Raw genomic sequence first — 26,914 nt, 5'->3', positions numbered from 1 at the left:
ATAGGTACTTTATAGTACAAACCACAGGGTGAAAAAAGCAATATAAATAATTTTATCATATTTTTCCATAATGGCAGGCCTCCCCTGACCGCACGTCACTGATTATATATATATATATATATATATATATATATATATATATATATATATATATATATATATATATATATAATTAAGACCACTGCACTTCTGAACTCTTACCGAATTAAAACATTAGTATTGTTTCTACATTAATATGAACTTGTTTTCTTTGCATTATTTGAGGTCTGAAAGCACTACAATGTTATTTTGACCATTTTTATTTTCTGCAAAATACTAAATTTGTGCTTGGAATTTTGGAGACATGTAGTAAGTAGTTCATAGAATAAAAGAACAATGTTCATTTTACTCAAACATATACCTTTAAAAAGTAAAATCAGATAAACTGATTTTTAAGTGGTCCAGATATATCCATCTATCTATCCACCCAGACCACAGGTGTCAAACTCCAGTCCTGGAGGGCCACTTTACTGCAACTTTTAGATGTGCCTCTGCTGCACCACACCTGAAGAGAATAATTAGGTCATTAGCAAGGCTCTGGAGAATTGATCTACACAAGAAGGAGGTAATTAAGCCATTTCATTCCCGAGCTTTGTATCTGTGGCACATCTAAAAACTGCAGGACAGGAGCCCTCCAGGACTGGAGTTTGACATCCCTGACCCAGACAGACAAACAAACAGACAGACAGATATCCTATTATCACAGGTCCTAAAGTTGCTGAATTCTCCAGGGTAGTGGTACCCTGGAGAATTCAGCACTAGTGCAGGCAGGATCCCTGATCCCTGTTTTTGTCCTGTTCCTACCCTGTTCTGTTGGAACTCCTTCAACCGTCAAAACACAAATCCCACAAAACCAATGTTTATTCCTTTTCCCCAATGTGTTCCATGAAAGAGCAGTTACAGAAATCAAAATTTGTGATTTTCTTTTGGAAAATCAGTTACAGCAAACAAGGCACAATATATTTCAAGTACTCAAAGTCCTACCACCATCCCAAAATAAATATACACGTGGTTTTCTTTTAGTGAAGATACAATTATATACATCTTCTAAGTAGTCAATAAATTAACATAACATTAATAATTAAAAATAAAACAGAAAAATAGCTAAGCATCTTGCAAGATTCACAATTTTTAATGAAAGGACTAATCATCTTAGCAAATGATAAATTAGAAATAATTATTTTATGTTTCAACTTAACTTAAAATGAGCAAGTTCTAAATAAAAACCTTGCAAAAACTGAATTTAAAAATAAACCATTTCAGCCTGAAAACCTTCTAATCCCACAAGTGCATTGATAATTTATCAGACCCGCTCATCCCCGGCCCCTAGTACAAACAGACCACATTCCTCTTAGCAGCTTAGAAAAATAGAGCTTTGGTGCCCTATTACAAGACAAAGAATACAAAAATATTAATCAGAAATAAACATACAGATTAAAGAGTGTTCAATTCAACAAATAAAGTGATTTCATAATCTCTTTGGTTCAGTAAGGCAATAGCAGCTTCGTTTCAGTGGTCAACTGCTGAAAAACAATGCTTAATTTGGGACGACACACAGACAGCTAACTGCTACAACTAAAGCTCACCTCCATTTAGCAGAGAGACGACTTCAAGACTCATATATACAGATGTTGTCTGTGCTGTTCTGATCTATAATTGATAGATGAATCGCATCAAATTAAAATGGCACTCTGCAACAAGAATACAATCCAACAAATGAATGAAAAACCAAAATGGCAGTGAGCGCTACAAAGCTGCATCTGGTGCTGCAGGGAGGACGTTGCTCAGAAAGCTAACTCTGGGATTTTCACTACAAACGTCATGATTGCAACAACTAGTTTAAATTCTAAGTGTTTTACATTCGCTGTTAGTAACAAGAGAATAAAAAACAAAGATAAAACCCTATGATCTGAATTTTTGATTTGATGCCTGAGCATTGTTAAGACTTCATATAATTAATATGATGCTACGAACTTAGACCATGAATACTAGTATTGATATCTGTGAACAGTATCTGTAGTATATGGTTCAAAATGAAGACAGGCTCCAAAGGAGAAGCCCCGTTTTTTAGACTCCTGCTACAGTCTACTATTCTTCTCTAGCTGGAGCAATACAAACTATTATCTGAATGTAAACATGACAGCTAATTTAGAGTTGTAGGTTTGGTGATCATTATGATTAGAAGGATTCTGTCTTTCCTTAAACAAGGATCTATTATGAATATCTGAGTAAAACCAAATCAGAGTTCTCTGTTGGGCCACACTTGTTAAAAATAGAAAGATTGTTAAACAGGATTCAGCTGTGTTTTCAAGAGATATATGAGGAAAGATACAAATAAGCTGAGTGTACATGAAGCTTGAAGTATGCTGCTGTTGAGCTTGATTCATCTTCAGTTTCCAGCTCTTCTCCAGAGTAAATCTTGTGCATTTGAGCCTGACATGTTTTCCAGGGATTTGCTGAGCTGCCCTCCTTTCCAGACTGAGACGAGTGGTCAGTGTGTGTGTTTCAGAGAGAGGTGTGTGTGGTAACAGTGCAATCATGGTACTCAGTGCTCCTTCAACCTGTGAAGATGAGAACATAATTTCGATACAGAGAGTAGGTGTGGTTACGTTTTACAATCACAAGCAGTAAGCTGAACTTTGTCTTTACTGAGCGAGTCAGAGCTTCCTATACACACACAGCAGTGTGAGCCTGAAGACATGACTCAAACCTCCACATCCATGTCTCTTATTATCAAATTGAATCCTGAGACTTGTACTTAAATAAATGCACCACATTACCAAAAGTATTTAGTTGTCTTTCTTCACACATATTGAGTGTCCACCAGGTGTAGGAGCTGGAATTATTATTTTTTTTACCATTTTTCCAGAAGCACACTGATTGGGTCAGACACTAATGTTGGATGACGGGGTCTGGCTCACAGTCTCTGGTACAATTAATCTGAAAAGGTGTTTTATCAGATTTAGGTCAGGCCTGTCAAGTTCTTCCACACCAAACTTGCTGACCCACTTCTTCATGGATCTTACTTAGTGCACTGGTCGGCATTCATATTGGATAAGGAAGAGACCAACTCCAAACTTTTCCTACAAAGCTGAAAGCATTAAATCATCTCTGACATTTTTTTCTGCCGTAATTCAAGAGCACACGTTTTCAGTCTCAAAGTAGGATTTCATGTCTTTTGTTCGCAAAGCTTTTAATACTTTTGCTTACATTTTCATTTTGAAAGCAGGACTTTGTGCCTTTCTTCTCAAAACTTGTGATGCTTGTACCCACAACTTCTCCTCACGCTCAGAACTTGTCTCTGCTCGGAGCAAATATCCACTTGCAAAACTCTCTGCTCACTTACGAAACACTTTCTGCTTGGTTTTGAAACAAAAATGCACCATCGCCTGGCAACCTCTCAGCCATTAGAATAAAAGTGTTGTACTGGGTGCGTTTGTTTCTTTCTAGCGGGTGTGTCTGTGTGGGTACTATCGGTTGTAGAAACATGCACCACCTATGCCCTCAACAACCTCAGCTTTCTGCTCCATGTTACACTAAGAATCCGCCAGCAGTGTGCTACTGATTTCTAACAGCTTTCTGATCTTAGGTAGGAGTTCGTTCACTCAACCAAAGAAAATGGATCCACAGATCCAACAGTGTTACAACATAGTCATGACATCATCTATACAGATCCATCTATCTATATATAGATCCATCTATAGACAGACAGACAGACAGACAGACAGACGGATAGATAGATCAAATTCATTATATAAATTTGATCTATATCAAATGGATTTATAATGTTATCAGTCAGAAATAGTTTGTGGAATGGAAAGGAACTGAGAGGATGACGACTCACTCTATAGCAGAGACGGGGTGGGACTTGGATGAGGACAGCTCCTTGGTCACCAGCCGTAATAAAAGCTACAACACAAACAATGAAAACATTTTATAAGCATACAAAATATTTGTAATGAATTAAGGCCTGCAGCTATGGTTCACTTGGTAGCAGCAAAAAATAAAATAAAATATAAACAATATCAAAATCTGACATGGCAGAAATGTGGTTTTCCTTGTGCTTGTCTTCAGTGAAGCTGAAAGAAGTGTTTTTCTCATTTCCCACTATGTTTGCTCTGTGTTATTATGAAGTCTATTGAAGGTGGCTATTTGTCGTTTCTGTGATTGAATGACATAGTTGTATTTTTCTCCACTTTATTATAAGCACTGTACACTGTCCAGAAAAAAAGTGGAACCTAGTTAATGCATAACTTTTACTTTAGAACTAAAGCTAAAAATAAGTTTTTATTGTTGAGTAAGAGGGTGAGTTAAAAAAAAACGTTGAAAAAGCTTGGCGCATACTTGAATGGCTCTAACATTTCAGAGCTAATGTGTTACTATTTATTCTAGCATTCTTTGCTGATATGATCAAAACTGTTTTCCTAACCTTCAACTAAAACATTTCACACTAGCAGTAAAAGAGGCCAGCTCCAGCTCCATTTTCATGCATCAAACATGCTTAAAGGCCAAACATGACCAAAGTGAGTAAAATCAATTCCAAAAAGCTTGAAACTACAGTCATGGCCAAAAGTATTGAGAATGACACAAATATTATATTTTCACATGATCTTCTGCCCTCTGGTTTCATGTGTGTATGTCAGATGTTGTCATCACATACAGAAATACAATTGCAATCATATTATGAGTAACAAAAGCTTTTAATGACAGTTAGAATGAGTTAATGCAGCAAGTCAATATTTGCAGTGTTGACCCCTCTTCTTCAGGACCTCTGCAATTCTCCCTGGCATGCTCTCAATCACTTTCTGGACCAAATCCTGACTGATAGCAGTCCATTCTTGCACAATCAATGCTTGCATTTTGTCAGAATTCGTAGGTTTTCGTTTGTCCACCCGTCTCTTGATGATTGACCACAAGTTTTCAATGGGATTAAGATCAGGGGAGTTTCCAGGCCATGGACCCAAAATCTCTATGTTTTGTTCCCTGAGCCAGTTAGATATCACCTTTGCTTTATGGCAAGGTGCTCCATCATGCTGGAAAAGGCATTGTTCATCACCAAACTGCTCTTGGACAGTTGGGAGAAGTTGCTCTCGGAGGACATTCTGGTGCCATTCTTTATTCATAGCTGTGTTTTTAGGTAAGACTATGAGAAAGCCGACTCCCTTGGCTGAGAAGCAACCCCACACATGAATGGTTTCAGGATGCTTTACAGTTGGCATGAGACAAGACTGGTGGTAGCGCTCACCTCGTCTTCTCCGAACAAGCTGTTTTCCAGATGTCCCAAACAATTGGAAAGGGGATTCATCAGAGAAAATGACTTTACCCCAGTCCTCAGCAGTCCACTCCCTGTACCTTTTGCAGAATATCAGTCTGTCCCTGATGTTTTTCCTGGAGAGAAATGGCTTCTTTGCTGCCCTCCTTGAGACCAGGCCTTGCTCCAAAAGTCTCCGCCTCACAGTGCGTGCAGATGCACTCACACCTGCCTGCTGCCATTCCTGAGCAAGCTCTGCACTGCTGGTAGCCCGATCCCACAGCTGAAACACTTTTAAGAGATGGTCCTGGCGCTTGCTGGTCTTTCTTGGGCGCCCTGGAGCCTTTTTGGCAACAATGGAACCTCTCTCCTTGAAGTTCTTGATGATGCGATAGATTGTTGACTGAGGTGCAATCTTTCTAGCTGTGATTCTCTTTCCTGTTAGGCCATTTTTGTGCAGTGCAATGATGATTGCACGTGTTTCTTTCGAGGTAACCATGGTTCACAGAAGAGAAACAATGATGCCAAGCACCAGCCTCTTTTTAAAGTGTCCAGTGGTGTCATTCTTACTTAATCATGACAGATTGATCTCCAGCCCCGTCCTCATCACCACCCAGACCTGTGTTAATGGAGCAATCACTGAAACGATGTTAGCGGGTCCTTTTAAGGCAGGGCTGCAATGAAGTTGAAATGTGTTTTGGGGGATAAAGTTCATTTTCTAGGCAAATATTGACTTTGCAATTTTTTGCTGTTACGCTGATCACTCTTTATAACATTCTGGAGTATATGCAAATTGCTGTTATAAAAACTGAAGCAGTAGACTTTGTAAATATTAACATTTGAATCATTCTCAAAACATTTGGCCATGGCTGTACAGAGAGGGATCTTCTAACTTGAAGATTCTTGATAGAGCATTTCCACTCATTGAGAATTCTGACAAGTTCTAACCCTAAAGTATGTCATTAAACTGTTGAAATATCTCCAAACAGTCACTGCTCTGCACTCACCAGCAAGGCAAGGAAGTCGGCAGTCATTAGCATGTAGAAGACCTGATTCCAGCCACCTGCAGACAACACGCCTGCCAGCAGGGGGCCCAGAGCTGCACCTATCACCACAAACACAAATAGAATTTTAGATTTGGGCTTAAAATTGACTAAAACTTTACATTTCAAGATGTGAGCATATTTTGGGATTTGACTACTTCAAATATACAATGTTGTGCTGAACATTCACTGTTTGCATGGCAGCCAAGCAAAGCATGAGAAGCTGCACTTCCTGTAAGGTAGGTGACGTTTACATCTATTATTCTGGTTCCTTCCTTCCTGATGGCAGCTTCAGTCAACAAGCAGCACAGCATGTTTCTATTTGCACTCTGTACAGGTGGAACTCTAACAGCATTAGAAAAGTGATTAGCCTGTGGGGCCCTCTGATAGCAGAGGGCCCCACAGGCTAATCACTTTTCTGCAGATCTAAGGGAGGTAAACATCTCATCATAAACTTCACTGACTGTTTTTTTAACTGATAAAATTAAAAGATAGACTACATCAGCCTATGACTGAACAGGTTCCTGCTGTCTGAGCTTAGTGGTTGTATGTAAAATAGAATATGCTTTATTGTCCTACCAGGAACATTTTGTGAGTGAGTGACCACAACACTGGCCATTCAGTTGGACTTATAAACAAACAAGAATAAAAATGAATAGAGATTTGCATATCAGAAAGCTAGAAATATGTATTGAGGCATTTCTTGCCCTTTTCTTTTTTTGGAACAAGCGGGTTCTGATTGGGATACACAATACATCAAAGGTGTTACCATGTCGACCATCATGTTGGGGACCAGGTCACTGTTGAGCCTGTGGAGGTTCACAGGTTGTGAACTCAGCTTTCACTCGCTACTGAGAACAATCTGTGGCAGATTTCCTGTCTTTAGCAGAGGTTGCACTCTGGGAAGTGGTGTTTTGGAGCTTTACATCAAAGAAATCATTAATCAGATAAAATAGGTGGGAAGACTAATTTATCATTTCTGTTTTTGTCATTATGCTGACAGGAAATATTTTGTTCTGCTGCGAAAATTTGACTCCTATTTTTATTAATGGCATAGAACAGTAGAAGGCATGTGGTTAAACAGCAGCTTACCCATTTAACCACTATGCAACTATCTATCTATAGTTACTAAACATTGATCTGGGGCCTCATTTATAAAGCGGCATACGCACAAAAAATGTGTGGTGCCATATTTTACGCATTAGTTGGCATGTATATAAATGAACATTGCGTCAAAGTTTGAGTAAATATACGCACACTTTGTTTTGTGTGTGGAAAAAGTTTGTGTAAATACCCAGGGTATAAGTACCCTGGGTATATACACAACTACAAAGCGTCAAAACTCACCCAAATCTGACTACATTCAGTTATTTAGACCACGAAGCATCAAACCAGATGTTTTTTCCTGATTTTAATATTTTATTGTTTAAACATAAACGATGAAACTCAACTCCATTTATCCTCAGACAATAACCTAACACGCAAATAAATAAAATAAAATGAAAATTATGTGAAAACCTCACTTGAATGTAAATAGTACTTTTCCTCAGTTTTTGTCTCATAAAGATCTAACGCATTGGTCTCTGTGCGTTAGTGCATGGAATGAAATGCATCTATGGGGTCATTTCATTCTCACTAGAAAAGAAAACAGGGTTGGATCAGCAGATTAACTCCAAACAGGTTTGATTATTTTTAAGATGATTAAGGTGTGTATGCAATCACAGATATATAAGTAGCTGCACAAAGGAGAGCTGCGTAATTGTGGAACGCTTTGGCTCTGATGGAGAACATCGCCAATGGAGGGAGAGAATGATCATATTGATCTTCTGGGAAATGTTGATGCTGGTTTATTGCTCAGACTGATCATCCTGGAGCTCTGAGCAAAACTTAAAGAAGGAGCCATGCGGTACCAGTACCAGTGCAACTGCAGTCATCCTTCAGTCGAGCCGCCCGCTTTGTAAATGCTCCTTTATGGACAAAAAGCATCTTCATTCAGTTAATGTGCAACCTATGCACATGATTTCTCTATTTAGATCCCAGTTGAACGCTCTGCTGTTCAAACAGGCATCTACTCAGGACGTTGTGGGCCGGTGGGCAGAATACTTCGAAGACCTCCTCAATCCCACCAATATGCCTTCCATTGAGGAAGCTGAGCCTGGGGACTCGGGGTTGTGCTCTCCAATCTCTGGGGATGAGGTTGCCGAGGTGGTTAAAACGCTCCTCGGTGAAAGGGCCCCGGGGGTGGATGAGATCTGCCCTTAAGGCTCTGGATGTTGTAGGGTTGTGTTGGCTGACGCGACTCTGCAATATCGCATGGACTTCGGGGGCAGTTCCCCTGGATTGGCAGACTGGAGTGGTGGTCCCCCTGTTCAAAAAGGGGGACTGGAGGGTGTGCTCCAATTATAGAGGGGTCACACTCTTAAGCCTCCCTGGCAAGGTCTATTCAGGGGTCCTGGAGAGGAGGGTCCGTCGGATAGTCGAACCTCGGATTCAGAAAGAGCAGTGTGGTTTTTGTCCCGGTCGTGGAACACTGGACCAGCTCTACATCCTCGGCAGGGTCCTGGAGGGTGTGTGGGAGTTCGCCCAACCAGTCTACATGTGTTTTGTGGCCTTGGAGAAGGCGTTCGACCGTGTCCCTCGGGGAGCCCTTGGGGGGTTCTCCAGGAGTATGGGGTACCGGGCCCTTTGATACGGGCTGTCAGGTCCCTGTATGACCGGTGTCAGATTCACTTACTTACTGCCGCATTGCCGGCAGTAAGTCGGGCTCGTTTCCGGTGAGAGTTGGACTCCGCCAGGGCTGCCCTTTGTCACCGATTCTGTTCATTACTTTTATGGACCGAATTTCTAGGCGCAGCCAAGGTGTTGAGGGGATCTGTTTTGGTGGCCTTAGGAGCGCATCTCTGCTTTTTGCGGACGATGTGGTCCTATTGGCTTCATCAGGTCGTGATCTGCAGCTCTCGCTGGAGCAGTTCGCAGCCGAGTGTGAAGTGGCCGGGATGAGGATCAGTACCTCCAAATCCGAGGACATGGTCTTGAGCCAGAAAAGGATAGAGTGCCTTCTCCGGGTCGGGGGGGGGGGGGTGTCCTGCCCCAAGTGGAGGAGTTCAAGTATCTCGGGATCTTGTTCACGAATGAGGAAAGAAGGGAGCGGGAGATCAACAGGCGGATTGGCGCAGCGTCTGCCGTCAAGCGGGCGCTGTACCGATCCATCGTGGTTAAGAGAGAGCTGAGCCAAAAAGCGAAGCTCTGGATTTACCAGTCGATCTACGTTCCCACCCTCATCTATGGTCATGAGCTTTGGGTCATGACCGAAAGAACGAGATCACGGATACAAACGGCCGAAATGGGTTTTCTCCGTAGGGTGGCTGGGCTCTCCCTTAGAGATAGGGTGAGAAGCTCAGTCATCCGGGAGGGACTGAGAGTAGAGCCGCTGGTCCTTCACATCGAGAGGATCCAGTTGAGGTGGCTCGGGCACCTGGTCAAAATGCCTCCTGGACGCCTCCCTGGTGAGGTGTTCTGGGCACGTCCCACCGGGAGGAGGCCCCGGGGAAGACCCAGGACACGCTGGAGGGACTATGTCTCTCGGCTGGCCTAGGAATGCCTTGGGATTCCCCCGGAAGAGCTGGAAGAAGTGGCCGGGGAGAGGGAAGTCTGGGCCTCCCTTCTGGAGCTGCTACTCCCGCGACCCAACCCCGCATAAGCGGAAGAAGATAGATAGATAGATGGATAGATGGATGGATGGATTTATTTTTCTTTAAAATGTATTATCTTTTTTTTGTGACCTTATGTGCCCTGAAAGCACCTTTTAAATAAAATATCTAATTATTATTATTAAAGATACTTATACAGCAGTATAAGTATCGCGAGTATAAGTACTCACCTACAAACAAGGACGTTGCCATGGTTATTGCTTCACGTGGTGGCAGACTTCTGGGTATTTACACAAATTTACATAATGTACAGTATTTATGAGTGGCGACAGAGGGACCAGCAGCTGCGCTTTATTTCCCGCAAATTGGGATGTATAAATGAAATGTGCACGACTTTATACATCCTGATTTTTTTGTGCGCCGCACTTTTCTAAATTTGTCTGTACGCCAAGTTTTAGTGTGAAAACTGTGCACTCTTTTATGCATGAGGCCCCTGGTGTTTCTGTGCTTGACTGCTATGTGTCAGCTAGGAATAACAGGAGAACAATTACATTCAAACTCTTGATCAGTGACGTACTGCTAACTTCAGGGAGAGAATAAATAGTACTGACCTACAGATCCTGTCCCATCGATGATGGCTGTGACTGTGGACAAAGCCCTGGCATTGCCTTTCAGGCTTTTGTGTGTTCCCTGTTATCGAAAACACAAAAAGAGAGAATCACAGAGGAGAGGTGTACATGTGAAAGAAAAACTATTTAAAACATAAAATAGATATTAGTGTGAAATATCTACCAGATCTGCTGACACAGCAGTTGTTATGAGAGCATATGGTCCGTTCACCAGACCTCCACATACGAGCAGCATTCCTGGGAAACACCAAATCAGTCAAACTTTTGTTGCTAAAGACTAGCTAAATGTCCACAGGCAGCATTTCCCATTAAACCATTTGCTCTGCATGCTGTCAGTCAATCAATCAATCAATCAATCAATCAAGTGTATTTATATAGCACAGTTCAGCAACAAGGCATATCAAAGTGCTTTATATCATAAAAACACAAAAATACAAAGTCATAAAACACACAGTCAACAAGTGAAACATTATATTTTGGTTAATGTTCCAGTGATTATGGTTCAAAAGCAACTCTAAACAGATAGTTTTTTGGTTGTTTTTTTTTTTTTTACAGTTTTCTGAAGGTTTGTTCCAGATTTGTGGTGCATAGAAGCTGAAAGCTTCTTCTCCATGTTTGGTTCTAGTTCTGGAAATGTAGTGCAGACCAGAACCAGGAAACCTGAGAGGTCTGGAAGGTTGATACCCCAACAGCAGGTTATTAATGTAATTAAGCATACATAAAGCTCAATTTCACAAACAATGAGGATAATCAGTGACAAAAGTAAGCATAAGGAAACCAATGCGAAAGAATTAAAGTTCACATTCACAGCAAGTTACCCAGCTACTTCAGAACTAGGTTTATCATTTCATCTGGAAAATGAAGAAAGCAGACCAATTTATTTTACCCAAAGTAACTTGATTACTTTGGACTAGAAAGATGTGAAATTCATTTTTGTGCACACTCCAGAAATATTTTTCTATTAAATCCAGTCCAGAAATTGGACTGGATTGGCTGTTGATTGCTCCTCATTGTGACAGAATGGACATTAGAATTATTACACCCCGTCCCTTTTTTTACTTTATTTAAAGACTTCTATTGATTATACTCTTAAGCTGCAGTTCTACTTGAACTGAGATGTATTAAACTGCAGTTCGCCACCAGTTGGCACATGGAGCACGGTGAGCACTCCTGACTCAGCGACCCAACGGCAATTTAGTGCAGTAATGGCTGGTCAGCGGAGGCGCTCACTGTCGCTCTTGTCTGTGTTAACAGCGTTCAGAGAATAAAAGAACCTGCGAAAACCACACTGCTTAATTATTAAGTGTGCAACATCATGCTGTGTGATAATGAAACAGTGACAGAGGAAAGACAGGTTGTTGTTAGGCAGCCATTTCTAATACAGTGTATTTTTTCTTTTCTTTTTCCACCCAGATAAAAAGGCTTTATTCTCCTCTCTGTGTTCTCTCTGTCTGAACACATGCTCAGGCTCAGGGATCCCAAAATGCTGGACTTGACTGAATTGATGTCAGTACAGGAGAAGGCAGCGCGCTGAAGGTAACCCTAGCTCGGCTTTGGTCTTAAAGGTGGGGAACTTTCTTCACTGTTTCCTGTACTTTCTACTCATTTACTGCATGACCTCTCAAGCTTTTCTTCCATCTGTTTACACAAACACTCATACAATAAATACAACAAATTTCTCTAAATGTTTTCCATCTGTTATTCCATCCATCTTGTAGACCTACTACAGTAGTCCTGTCCAGTCATCAATCTTCCCATCTATTCCAATGAGAACATTTAAGCGTTTCATTCAAGATCTATTTGATCATATTGGTACAATACGGCTGTTGGAACAGATACATCTGCAATTTTTCTCACATCCCCTTTCTTCTGAAGCTTTGTGCATTGCTATATTTGCTGCAACCAAGACTTGAAGCTTCTAAGATTAGTGACTTGCGGAGCTCTAAACTTCTGCTTTCCAAGACATTTTCTATGCAACTGTCAACAGAAAACAAAAGCTCTACACAAAGAATTGCATCTAGTATTTTAAGAGTATGGCTTTAGAAATTCTTGCCAGAAAAAAACAAGCCTGTTGAAAAAAGACAGCAGCTTCTCACCAACGGTTGGTCCCAATCCCAGCTGGCTGATCATAGAGAAGCCATAGAGCTGCAGAGCAAAAAACAAACAGAACCAGAAGAATAATGTGCATCGATATTCATAACTGATCCAAACTAATCAGGAGGACCTTTATATAACATGCATTATATATAATTATACACAGGGACGTGTTATCAACCCTGTTCTGGACAATTAAATACTGTGCTTATTTCCTAGGAACCAAAACATGAGGAAACTTACTGTAGGAGCAGCTAGAAGTAGCATAACTGCACATGTGCTGGCTCTCTTCCCCAATTTATCAGAGATCACTCCTGCCAAGATCCCACCTGTATGGTCATAGACACACACGCACACAGAATTAATTATGCCATTACATCAGGAAAACATTCATGCTCATTCCTGCAAAAATAAACTGAAGCTAATTTTCAATTTACACACAAAAAAGCAGTGAGGAAAAAAAGCCTCAGATTCCATCTGTCATGTTCTGTGTATTTAATTAGAGTTTTCTGTGTTCCCGAGTCTTTGTGTTGTCCTGTCTTCCCCTTGATTGTTTCCCAGGTGCGTCTCGTTTCTGTGATTACCCTCCCATGTATTTAATGTCACCTGTGTCCCAGCGTCTCTGTCGGGTCCTCGTCTCATTTGGTGTCTATGTCCGCAGTCAGTTGTATCAGTCCACTCGTTTGCTCTGTTGCTACCTGTGTTGAGCCCCTGTTTCCGGCTCAGCAGTGCTGCCGGGGTTTTGGACTTTTGGATTTTGGTTTGCCATTCTCACCATTAAAATCATCATTTTCATTTCTACCTGGGTCTCAAGCGTCTGCCTCACCTCCTCATCACACCGTTCCATGACACCATCAGTAATTGGAAGAAAAACAAAAAACTAACCGTACTCAATGAAAAACATGAAACAAATACTTTTATACTTTTAATGGTTGGAGAAAAAATTTTAACAATAAAAAAATTAAAAATCACTGACCCACAATTCCTCCAACATCAAACAAGGTGGAGAGATCTCCAGCTTTCTTTGCATCCAAGTGAGCTGAACAAGAAACAAGAACCATCAGTTCTATCACATTCCTCTCGCCAGAATAAAGGGATTTCAGCACAATTCAGTTAATTTATAACGTACAGATTCAAAACTACATTTCTTAAGGCATTTTATTTTATCTTGAGGTTATTCAATGACAGACTATTTTTTTTCACAGCGCATACAACATGCCTGAGGAGGGAACCATTCACTGAAATCTGTTTGGTAAAATGTTTCCACAGATGTGATTCTTCAAAGTCATTTTATACACATGGAACATCATGTGTATGCTCCATGTGTATAAGTTTGCTCATTTCAAGCAAACTGAAATGAGGCAAAATTTTAAGGAGGAAATTGCTGAACAAGGCTGGCAGGTTGTTTACCCACCTGCTTTGGTGATGTAGAGGGGCAGCCAGAAAAGGAAGGTATAACTGACCAGCTTGGCAAAGAGCAGGCAGAGAGAAAACTCCACCACTCCCTATAGAAACAAAGAGCATGTGACAACTGACTGATGTGACAGCAAACCCAGCAGAGAAGCAGTGTCAGTAAACTGACAGGTATTCGCAGCGCTCCCATGAAGCTGATGGCAGAAGGCTCTGACTCGCTCTTCACCACCACAACCGGCTGGGCAGGGACACACACAGCGTCCCGGGGCAGCAGCAGCTCCGTGTCGTAGTTCTGCATCAGGACGGAAACAGGAACAGGAAGACCACAGATCAGCTGCAACTCAACGGAACTGGCTGACACCAACACCAGCTCAACAGCTAACTGCCTCAGAAAAAAGCTCAGTATTGTAACCTCAGTTACTTCAAGATTCTCAAGAGGTAGAAAAATGAATTTATGATGCTTGAAAAATTTTATATTTTTAAAGCAACCAAATTATTGTAAAAATATCTGTGATTAAACTGCAATAAAAAAAGAGAATTAAAAAAATTAATAGAGGAAAAAAAATATCAAAAAGTCCCACACTGCTTTTGATCTTCTGATTTTTGAGGAGAACATTCAGTCAAAACTCAACAAATAGAAAGTCTAATTTAACAAGCAGCAGCAGACAGTACTACAGTGACAGTAAAGAGAAACTCCTCACCAGATTTCAGTTCAAGCTGGTTTGTCAGAATAAAGAAAAGGTAAATTCTCTGGTCCTCATCAATAAAATTATCAATATTTCCAGATATTATATCTATTTCACTACCTGAAAAATGACCAGATCCCATTTAGCAGCTCAACATGGTAACACTTTATATGAAGGGGTGTGCATAAGACTGACACGACATAAACACATATGGAGCGATGGCCAGTACACGGCAAGATGGGGTCCTCTGCACTTGATAAGGTGCTATACAAGTACAAAGCCATTTACCATAACACCTGTCATAAACATGAAAGAGTCTTCATGAACATTTATGGCTGTTGTAATGAAGGGTCAGACGATAAATAATGCCACTTTCAATACAAAGTTGCATTAAAAGTGTCAACTTTGTATTATTTTGTAAATAATATTTTAATGCAAAGTTGCATTAAAACTTGCATTAAAAGTCCATTAACAGTGTCAACTTTGCATTGAAAGTGTCATTATTTACCGATTGACCCTTCATGACAAAAGTCATAAACATTCATCAAGACTCCTTCATGTACATGAACATGTTATGTCACATTTATGACAGTGTCATGTCAGTCTTATGCATACCCCTTCAAATAAAGTGTTATCCTAAACACTATATTTACAGGAATACTAACTGTCAAAAGACTAAGAATCTATGACTTAGTTTAATAACTGATTAAAAAGTCTTATCTCTCAAAAGAAAATGGCAGTAAAAGTTAGGTCTGCAAAGATTTTTTTAGGTCATAACAGACCAAACACAGGATATATTATGCACATATTAAAAATGCATTACAGCATTACACATTATAATAGCTGTGCAGAGGTACATGTGATAAAACTGAAATCAAAACCAAATCAAAGTAATAGGAAATGTGAATGGGTGAAATCCTGCCTAAGTGTTTTCCAGACACCTCAGAGCTGAGTCTAAATGTTGATGCTCTGGAACAACAAATCCCTCATTTAGCAAAACTGTACAGCCAAATTATTCAGAGGCAAAATCCTGAATTTGTATTCAAATTTAATACGATTGAATATGTTGTTGTTGTTCACAAAGACTTAAACATTTAGATTCAGCCTAAAACATAATTACCAGTTAAGCTGGAGATCACTGACAGAACTGACCTTCCTATTTTGAAGACATTCCTTAAAAAAGCTGTAGCCCTAAAACACAATACGAAGGAAACATTGCGTTCAATTCAAAAATACTCTGATTAAAAAAAAATAAATGTTACTTATGCGAGTGTCATCAAGTTTGTTCAAAGAGTAGTAGTGATGTTGAAGGTTATGATTTAGTAGTCACTGAATTGTAGCTTCTTATTTTTTTCTAGAATTGTGGGACTAAGAGCCATTTTATCATTTACAGTTTTGATTTTCACTTATATATAGCAGCTCAAAATTAATTTGTCATATCTGACTATATATGACATATGACAAATTATAAAGTCCTGGAGTTCTGAGTGGGTAGTATTAAAACTGTAAGAAAAAAGGCTTCTTGAGATAAAATAGCCAGACATATAATTGCAGCTGACCTCTCCATCCCTTCAGTTCTGTTTTAGATGGATTTTTGTGTTTAAAAAATGTATATGGTCAAATATATAACTAGGTCCATGTCAGGAGTTCACAGAGCAATACCATTACATTACAACATCTAATGTAATGACGCATTCATCCAGAGAGATGCACACCTGCTTTTTGTTATCCTTGTATTGCAAGTATACTTTTGGATGTCCATTTGCTCCATTCCAACTTTTGGCTGAAACCTAAATAAAGACAGATTTACTACATAAAACAGGTAAACACACATGGGAAGGATAAAACAAATGTCCTTTACTCACGCTGTTGCCAGGAGACGGGTTCTGAGTATATATGCCTTTTAAGTCATTCGGATCTGCGGAGGGGAAAACCGGTTAGTTGAATATGGCAAAACTGTGGAGCGAGAAAATCTATCAGCCTTATTCATGCTTTTATTTTGAAATGATTGCTCATTCAGCAAGTCTGGAAGGTAAAGTCTCTGACACAAGCATATCAGGCTGGAGTCAAACAGTAAAATCTCTGACCAATGACTAACGTAAGCTTTAGAAGTTATTTTGTGAAAACAATGCATCTTCTAACAACCTTTTTGTTTATTCCCCTACACTTATAATATTAGAAATCATTATTTAGTATTATCATTATTATTGGTGTGAACATGTTCACTTTAAAAAAAAAAAAAACTAAAGCGGACATTTTGAACCCTGTTAAAACTCTGATATGTTTTCACAGACTGGTGTTACACTCTTTACATAATTATGATTTTAATGACTTTTAGACTTACGTTCAATAAGGAAAAGGAAACAAATGACTCCCATGGCTGCGATGATGAGGCCTGGTACAATGAAGGAAAGGCCCCAGTTAGAGGAGACCCAGTAACCTGCGATCAGAGAACCCAGGATGTTCCCCACTGAGGTGTGGGAGTTCCAAAGTCCCATGATGAGCCCACGCCTGCCAACACCACAAGGTTTCATCACTAAGCCCGTCAAGCCTCAGCCTATATAAGCTTCATTTATCTTTACATGAAAGCTGTGAACTATTCTATCTTACCTTCCTTTTCCAAACCAGTTGCCAATGCAGGTCACGACACTGGGCCAACCAGTAGTTTGAACCAAACCATTGGCCACCTAGAAAAACAAAAAGAGAGCCACATCAACTTCCTGTACACATATCAACTAAAAATACATAATCCGAAGTAAATAGTAAATGCTCCAGCCCTCCAGACAGTTTGTGTGCAGTTACATTGAAAAAAAGAGAATGTAGCTCCAACTTAAAGAAATTGAGATAACTTGTTACAGACTTGATTAAGTCTGACAAACTTAATCAGACTTAGTTTATGTACGTTTGTCTGACATCGTAAATTAATAAACTTCACGTATAGGATACATTTTATTTGATTACTTGTAATAAATTAGATAATTTTTTTTAGAGTTGGATCACTGATTTTCTTTTTTCAGTACAGCTGTCCTGACTGAGAAGTTCCAACTAGCCTGGTTAAAACGGGTGTTGTGTGCATCTTACCTGAACAAATATATAGAAGCCGAGACTGTGAATGTTGTAAATGTAACCAAGTCCAAACAGGCAGGTGAAAAGTCCACTGCTCAGCATTCCCACTGTGAGATACAGCCGGATAGGTAGGCGCTCCCCAATGATGCCGCTGCACAGGGGGAACAGCAGCAACATGCTAACTCACATTCATCTATGATGTAAAAGCCTGATTCATAACTTTCATAAAGAGGATCTGATTCTGTCAAATTTCTTTTGCTTATGTTAAAGTTTATTGAAGTAAAACAGAACAAACAGAACATGTTACATCCTTGTATCTGTTGATAATTTTGTGTTTTTGAACTAAAATAATTCAGAAACTGTGAAGAAGGGATCAAATACTTGATTCCCTCATTGTAACATCTGATAATTACTTCAGTAGAACTCTAGTACTAAGTGATCTAGTATCTAGTAAACACCAAACTAGTATTAATAATTTAGTGTTTATGTGATACTGAAATCTCTTTCTCACCATTCAATATCTACTAAATCAACTTCCCCTTTATGTTAGTTTTATGCTAGCTTTGTGCTAGTTTGTTAGCTTTATACTACAATTATCGTAGTCTTATGCTAGTTTTATGCTAGTGCAATCATATTGATGTCTCACCTGAGGTACATCCCAATGGCATAGGCACAGAGAAAAGAGTAGTCCATGGCTCCTAGCAGCTGCTTGTAGTTGCTTTTATCTAAAATTCAAATATTAATTACTAAACAAAGATTATGCAGCTAGCAGTGTATTACTGTATAACTGATAAGGGTTCTTTCCAACTTGATTGCCCTGCTTATGCTTTTTTGTTTAGTTTGAGGCAACAATTTTTGGAAATAAAGCAAAAAAGCACTAAATCCACAACAGCTCTCAAGTACTATATACAATTCTTTATTTATACTGGAAAAATCTTGAGTCTAATGGTCCCATTTACAGGAGAGACCTGTTACATACATCACAAAAAATATACTGACAGCTCACTGTTCCTGTGGCAAAAGGTTTTATGGATTGTTTGAGTTCAAGTATACAGTAATGGACCTTTTTACAGTGTGCTTTCAGTAAGATAACCTGCATTTCAAAGTGCAGTGTGATCCATCAAAAGCATAGCCTGGATTTCTTTCAGTTTAATAAATCCCCAAATGGGTTTATTGGACAGCTAAAGAATAACCGACATACAAGTTGATCAAGCGAACATCTCCCTCTCCTGACAAACCTTCTGGATATCTCAGCAGTCTTTTCATATCCCAGACAATCTAACTGTAGGTTACAACTGTGAGTATTCCTGATTACATCAGACCAACAAAGCATATCACAGATACTTCTAAAACAGAATATGTCCATGAATCTTTGAACAAAGAAATTATTTTGCAAGAAAGGACAATAAAAATCTGTTTTTCTCCACTGAACTATGTCAGTTACATTGCCTCTGTGAAAAGGAGTTTATTCTGACTAGCCTCACTGCTTAAATAGAGGTGGAACAATGTCCAACATATAAAACATAAAAAATAATCTAGCGTGCACCGATTGCAGTTTTCTGACCAGTCACTGATGACCTATCTTTAAAAAGCCTCATGGGGCCTCATGTATAAAAGAATGTGCAGTTTTCAAACTAATACTTGGCATATGAACAAATTTAGAAAAGTGCGGAGCACAAAAAAAAAATTGGATGTATAAAGCCATACATACTTGCGCACCTTTCCTTTATAAATCCTAATTTGCGGGAAATAGAGTGAAGCTGCTGATCTGCCCATCGCCACCCATAAATACATTATATAAATTAGTATAAATACCCAAATCTGCCACAACGTCAAGCACTAAGGATGGCAACGTTCTTGTTTGTAGCAGTATAAGTATTTATAATATTAATAACTATATATTTTATTTAAGAGTGCTTTCAGGGCACATAAGGTTACCTAACAAAAATAAAGATAACAAATTTTAAAGAAAAAAAATCAAAATTAAAAAGAATTAACAAAAAAGAAAATAAAGAGCTTGTGCAAATGCCTGTTTGAACAGCAGAGCATTCAGCTGGGATTTAAAGACACAGCGTGTCAGAGAGTCCTTCATATTCATAAGTTGTACATTTACAGAATAGAGATGCTTTCTGTCCATAAAGGAGCATTTACAACGCAGGCATGGCTTTACTGAAGGCTAACTGCAGCTGGACCGGCACCGATACCCAACTGTTGTGACTTTAAAACACTTATGTTGTTCGGTATATTTGCATGATAAGTGACTGATTTACAATTATATGTTAAGCATAATTTACATGATGATTATTATTAATTGTATTGAATATGATTGTATATAATTACTTAGGTGAAGTGAAATATATTTAAGTGCAAGACATGATTTATTGGAATAGAGGAAGTCTTTTATTTTGAAGAATGCTTAAGGATCTGTTACTGTTTGTCACTATCTTGCTTTGTTGACTTTTGATTGCTATTGGTTACGAACAGCTGTTGCCCGTTATCAGCCGACGCCGTTCTTTTTCTCTTCAATAAATACTGAACAGAAAGGTTCAGTAAAGGAAATACGAGCCTCCGTCTTGTTTGAGAAGAAGCTTTACTCCGTAACACCAACAGCTCCTTCTTTAAGTTTTGCTCAGAGCTCTAGGCTGATCAGTCTGAGCAATAAACCAGCATCAACATTTCCCAGCAGATCATTATGTTCTCTGAATACACGTTCCCTCTGAATTCTTCCATTGGCGATGTTCAGAGGGAAAGCCCTCCTCAGTTAGCGGCTCACCTTTGCGCAGCTATTTATATACGTGTGATTGCATACACATCTTAAAAATAATCACTCATTAAAAAAAAGAAAACAGCGTTGAATCAGCAGATTGATTATTGAGAATGAAATTCCCCCTTATAGATGCATTCCATGCGCGTCAGCACAGAGACCAATGCGTTACATCTTTATGAGACAAAAACTGAGGAAAAGTACTATTTACATTCGAGTGAGGTTTTCACATGCTTTTATTTTCTTTATTTTGTGTGCATGTTATATTATTGTCTGAGAACAAATGCGGTTCAGTTTCATTGTTTCCGTATAAACAATAAAAATATTAAAATCATGAAAAAACATCTGGTTTGATGCTTCCTGTTCTAAATAACACTTAATGTCATCAGACTTCAGTGTATTTAGGTGAGTTTTGACGCTTTGTAGTTTGATATTGTCCACAGAAAACGTTTGCATGGCTGCCGCACATTTTCACAAAAAGATCAAAAGTTTGTGTATATTTACGCACGTTCATTAACACATTCATTTTTATACATGCCAACTTGTGCATAAAGTATGGCGCCGCATATTTTTTGAGCATGCACACGCTTTGTACATGAGGCCCCAGGTGTTTTGGATTTTTGCTGATACATTTTCTGAAATGTTGCTAAATATAGCAAGAAAGTTGCTGAGTTGGCAACAGTGGGGTGACTATTGTTAACTGCCAGCATACAGACATGACCTGGTGAGTGAGGAGGGTATTTTATTTTTAGAAATTTGCTGTGGTAGATAAGATCAGCTTCACATGCAAGTATTGGCTGACCTCCCAAAATAAAGGAAATCTTGGTCAATTTATCGATGCACCTCTAAAATAATCACAATAGAGTGGAGCAGATAAATACCAAAAGGTTTCCAGCTGCACTCCATCTCAGTGTGGAGTGAAGGGAAAGAGGCTTCCTGGCCTCCACTGCTGGCCACAGCGCCGGTGGCGGCAGCCAGCTCACTGGCTGCTGAGCAGTTCTTATGAAGCTCGCTCTGGCAAAAATAAAGAAAATACCATCAAGAACTGTTCAATCTCAAGCTCCATATAGACATGGCATTCATTTCCCTAAGGATGTTTTCTATGCCTAAAGAGCAGCTTCAGATTTTGTATCAGGTCCTGATGTTAGTCTTTTGCTGTAATCAGGAGAAAAAAAATTAAAAACTTTAAGCTGAAACAGGCTGTTCAAGACTATTGGCATCAACAAGTCAAAACCTGTACAGAAATCTGGTTGTCAGCCAGATTTCAGATAAACATGACTCCCTAATGGCAACATCAAAATAGCTTCCATCATGGCAGGATTGTTGAGCAGAACAAGCCAGGCCTCTCAGAAGAAGCCATCACTGGACATGTTTCATGATGGGAACGTTGTTCATGATCACGGCATGATGATGTTCCCATCATGCTGTGAGCCAAAGTCCACAGGCTGGTCAATCAATCAGTCAATCAAGTGATTGATAGATTCCAGCATTATTGGATATAGCACTATACACTGGCAGGGTCTTCTGTTCATCCCAGTGGAGGAGGTAATGAACGGGTCCTTCAGCTGAACAGGCTGGAGTTAGTTTGTCTTCAAGGGGAATAATATCCCTGTTTTAGACTCTGAAGAGGAGTGGAGATGGATGGCGAAGGATGTTTAAAAAACAGATCATGCAGCAACGTTCCCATCAACCTGCTGGAAAAACTCACATCAAGCATGTCTAAACAAACTTCAGAGATAACCAACAGGATGAGTCAACACTGTGCTACTTTTGACACTTCTGGTTCTGTTTTGGGTTTTGCTTGGGCCATATTCTTGAACTCTAGACAATGAGCAGCTTGTTTGAGTTTAGATGTAATTTTCAAATGAACTGCTTTCCCTATTTGTTTTATCTCTGCTTTAAATACGAATACGAAACAAAGAAACAACCTTCTTATAATCCAGCAGTGTGAAATGTGACAGCTAATTTCTTCCTAGTTGTCAGGTTTTGATGTATTAGATGATATTAGAAGTCCACACACAAATGTTACCTTTACGATACTGATGGGTTTCCTGGAAAGGTGAAAGCTAGTGTAAAGCAAGAAGGTCAGCATGAAGGTCAGAGCTCGGTACCTGCAGGAGAAACACAGCATCATAGATCCACAACATTTCTTTTCCTCATGCTAGCTACAGAAAGGAAATCCATATCCCAATACAAAAACCTGGACTGTGGGAATATGATCCGACTTTCCAACATCTGTAACCAGCTAGTCGAATGCATGTAACTAAAGAGGTGAAGCTGAAAGTTTGTTTTTCAACAATAATCTGCTAGGTTCACCCATCCAAATGATCAGAATCATGTGTTCTGATCACTTCCATGACCACAGATGTATAATATGAAGAACCTAGGCATGCAGACCGTTTTTCAAACATTTGTGAAAGAATGGCCCACTCTCAGTAGTTCAGTGAATTCCAGTGTGGAACTGTAATAGGATGCCACCTGTACAACAAATCCAGTCGTGAAATTTCTTCCCTCTTAAATGTTCCACAGTCAACTGTATTATAAGAAAATGGAAGTGTTTGGGAACGACTCAGCCATGAAGTGGTAGGACACAAACTGACGAAGCGGGGTCAGTGGATCCAGAATAGCATAATACCAAGAGGTCAACAACGTTCTGCAGAGTCAATCACTACAGAACTCCAAACTTCACGTGGCCTTTAGATTAGCTCAAGAACAGTGTACAGAGAGCTTTGCGGAATGGGTTTCCATGGTGAAGCAGCTGCATCCAAGCTGTACATCAACTAGTGCAATACAAAGCCTTGGATGAAGTGGTGTAAAGAACACCACCACTGGCGAACCCTACCTCTGGTCAATGACTGCTGGTCAAACCACCTTCAAAAAAAGCTAATAGAGGAATGCAGGGACAAAGGAGTGGATGAATAGATGGAGGGACGGATGGAGACCTACCATTGTTCCCTGTTGAAGGACACCAGCAGATGGATCCCTGGAGGAATAGGAGCCATGATGTGAGTAAAATGTGAGTTTCAGGGTAGAATTTGGTGAAATAAGTTCAGCATTCCAAGCGGCCTCAAACTCAAGATGAAGTTAGTCATCTTCCTCTTCACAGTAGACCGGCAGGTACATGGACGCCTGGAGGACACATGGCTGACACCTGAAAGTGGAGGTGGAGGAAGCAGAAGAGTGAATAGGTGGGAGAAATGACAGAATCATCGAAATAAAAAAGAAAGGAAGGATCTTAAACAAGACAAAGCTCTACAAAGGTCTCCATGCTGAGCTAGGGTAAATATACCTTAAATAAAATATACTGTAATTCTTCAATCAAAAATCAAATGTAGATGACTGTATGCCGCAAAACAGGTTTTATTCCTTTGACACAGGTTTACTCTTAATAATCAGCCTTTTCAAAAATTTACCAACTTTTAGTTTATTATTGGTGAATTTGAAACGACAGTTGTCTTAAATCTTCTTTTCATTTGTTATCGAGATGTTTGCATTATTCTCTGGAATGCTGCATTTTTAACTGTGGTTTTGTGATGTTAATAGTCTCCTTTTTCCAGCCTCTATTCCATATGGATAAATTAACACAAACGTTTCAGAAGTCTCAGTTTACAGATGGAGTCAATATAGAGCTTTCAACCAGTGTACTACATCGGCCATCAAGCATGGTGGTGAAAGAATCACGGTACGGATTAGTTTTGCTGGCAGCGTTTTTGCTGTACTAATTAAATATAAAGAATAAAGACAGACTACTTAAAAAACAACAAAATTAGAACATCAGAACTATTGCAAATGTCAGGAGTAATGAACAAAACTGAGCAAAATGAACCCGCCCTTTATTATATTTGCCTTATATTTGTCTTATATTTAGGAAACTCATTCATAGTGCAAATCAGATAAATGTTATTTTTTAATCTTGTCTTCATGCTTCTCCTTTCTATTGCCCTGGGAAACTGTCCATTTAATCTCCAGAGTTCATCAAAGCTTGGCCAATTAGTTTTCTGTTTCTCTACTACTGATATTCAGGAAATGACGAGAAAAGGAAAGTCAATTCTCCAGAGTAATGAGTCATGGTTTAACTCTTGAAGTTCCGTGGTGACAGGCGCAAAGAAAGCGGCAGGTGTTGCGTGAGGTTTGAGTCAAAAAGCTTGAAGCCTTCATCTAGAAATACAATCTTCAAATACAAATGAACCGTATGTGCTCCTCAGCTTCTCTAGTTTAACCATCATCTTCGCTGCTCATCACGGATGTTCAGACGTGGCTGCTGTGTGATGAGCAGAAAGCCAAACATTCCTGCATAACCCATCTTTAGAAATGATCCGATCTGTCATTACATACAGATAAAACTAGAGTGAGATATAGAATCAGGAATAACATCTCTGCGTTATGCTTTAATCGATACTCAGAACAATGTTGGCTACCGTCGAGTTCCAGGTTCAAACAGCAGCTAGCTAAACCACATTAAAGCAAGACTGACCCCATCAGTGCTCAGTATTCTTCCCAGGACTGTTTTCACCCCCAAACCACATTTATTCTGCTCATCTTACCGTGTTCACCGCTGTTACGGACTTTGCTTATCTGTACGGAACACAAGAGCCGCCACTTCCTAGTTTGCTGAAAGCTGGCAACAGTCAACATCCAACCACACTCTTCCACAAAGAGACACTCACTTAGCGACACACAGCGTGTATGGCAAGACAATTTAGGATGTAATGCTTAACCCTCTACGGCTACTCAATTGAAAAATACTCAGTGGTTGACTGTCAGGGCCAGCAGGGCATACCTGTCAACTCTACTGTTTTTTCCCGAGAAACTACCGTATTTTACCTCAATCCAGTATTAGTATTTTCCCGTAAATATCCCGTGTTGCGCGTACTTGTTCAGCGCTCTTATCTAGACAACTATGGACACCGTGACGGCTCAAACAACGTATTTCAGCGACGTTGTCTAACTTTATTGGGGACTGCCACGGCAATGAAAGGCATTTCAGTGCCTCCATGCAATCAGTGCATGAAAGGCACCTGGGTGATTCTCAGAATTCGGTACATTTTGGGGTCTCAGGCAGTGACGTCAGACCACTTTTTTCAGTAACGAGTAATCTAACGCGTTGCTATTTCATATCCAGTAGTGATATGAACTACTGGATATGACTACAGTTACTTATCGAAATCACTTTACATTACTGTGCGTTACTATCTTCTTTTGTTATTTAATCGTATTTCCTCTACGCGTTTTGTCGAGTGACCGACGTCTCTATGCGACAGAAATGTAAACAATGGAGGGAGATGCGCATTTTGTTGGTGGAAAATCTGGAACTATTTTGAGTTTCTGTCGCCAAGTCCGATTATGATAAGCAGCTTTGGGATTTTTTTTTGTTTTTTAAGTCGCTTGCAAATTTAACGAGTGGCGGGTTGCGCCTTTTTGGGCTTGTTTTTGAGCGTGAAGTTACTCATTTGGGCTTGGAAATAAGCAGAGACTCATAATAAATCCCAGAATTTATCCGTCATTAAGGTAGTTTTAGTCAGGCTCTCCCTGTCCATCATTTCCCGGATGATCCGTCCCGCTGTGTCTTTGTTAATGTCAAGTTAATATATTACCTCTGAGTGACGTCGAGCTTCGCGTTGCGCTCCAGAAAACTGCAAACATCGAGACTAATTTGAATAGCGCAATAAACGTGAAAACAACCACGAATAAACATGTCCGTAGTTGCCAATAATTATAATGTCAACTTAACGCCATTATAATTATTAATATTAAGATAAGTGTCACAAATCTGTGCAGCCATCTGAGTTGTGGAGCTGCAGGAGGAGCTCTGTGTGCTGCGCTTTGACACCAAACGCAGGGCCGTAACGCAGAACCTGGAGGCTGGGGGTATGGGGGCTTTAAAATCCTTCTTAGAGTTTTTCAGACAACAGTGGAAAACAAATTAATCACGTTTTTTATTTGTACTGTTGTAATTATTAAACAATCTCCTCTTCAGTTCAACCTTATAAGTGGATTTCATGATTCATGTTCTGTCCTGTCCATGCTGTGTAAACACTCATTCAGCTCACCTGCCACACCTGATTGCTTACCTGTTCCACCTGGTCCCCTCCCTACTTAAACACCTCTCAGCCTCTGCCTCCTTGCCAGGTTATCGACAGCCACGAGCCAGTAGAGATCCAGCGTTTCCTTCCAAGCTTTCAGTGTTTTTTTTTTTTTTACCCTTTTCTGTCCATGTATTGTTACCATTATAAAATAGCTTACAATTAAGTATTGGCAAAGCTCAATGTAATTTTCACA

The 26,914-nt window shown here is 39.7% G+C and overlaps 1 protein-coding gene across 2 annotated transcripts; it reads right to left on the bottom strand.

Annotated features, from left to right (window-relative positions):
* Positions 1–882: 882 nt before the first annotated feature.
* On the bottom strand, positions 883–25,297 carry LOC102221963 (glucose-6-phosphate exchanger SLC37A1-like). Of its 2 annotated transcripts, XM_014474986.2 has the most exons (21): positions 25,180–25,297; positions 23,582–23,786; positions 22,665–22,746; positions 21,517–21,649; positions 18,518–18,596; positions 17,887–18,022; positions 17,416–17,492; positions 17,150–17,316; positions 16,671–16,723; positions 16,521–16,595; positions 15,958–15,996; positions 14,289–14,411; positions 14,121–14,211; positions 13,683–13,745; positions 12,950–13,035; positions 12,709–12,757; positions 10,776–10,849; positions 10,595–10,673; positions 6,298–6,395; positions 3,884–3,948; positions 883–2,600 (listed from the first exon to the last, which is right to left on the bottom strand). In XM_014474986.2, the coding sequence occupies exons 2-21, from the start codon at positions 23,635–23,637 to the stop codon at positions 2,585–2,587; spliced, it is 1,641 nt and encodes a 546-aa protein (XP_014330472.1). In that variant the 5' UTR covers positions 23,638–23,786; positions 25,180–25,297; the 3' UTR covers positions 883–2,584. The 2 variants fall into 2 exon arrangements, with proteins under 2 accessions (XP_014330472.1, XP_023192737.1); XM_023336969.1 differs by lacking the exon at positions 15,958–15,996.
* Positions 25,298–26,914: the final 1,617 nt, after the last annotated feature.

This window comes from Xiphophorus maculatus, chromosome 7, assembly GCF_002775205.1.
Source record: "Xiphophorus maculatus strain JP 163 A chromosome 7, X_maculatus-5.0-male, whole genome shotgun sequence".
NCBI classification, from domain to species: domain Eukaryota; kingdom Metazoa; phylum Chordata; class Actinopteri; order Cyprinodontiformes; family Poeciliidae; genus Xiphophorus; species Xiphophorus maculatus.
Note: the sequence above shows the minus strand (reverse complement) of the source record. Positions and strands in the feature narration are given on the sequence as shown.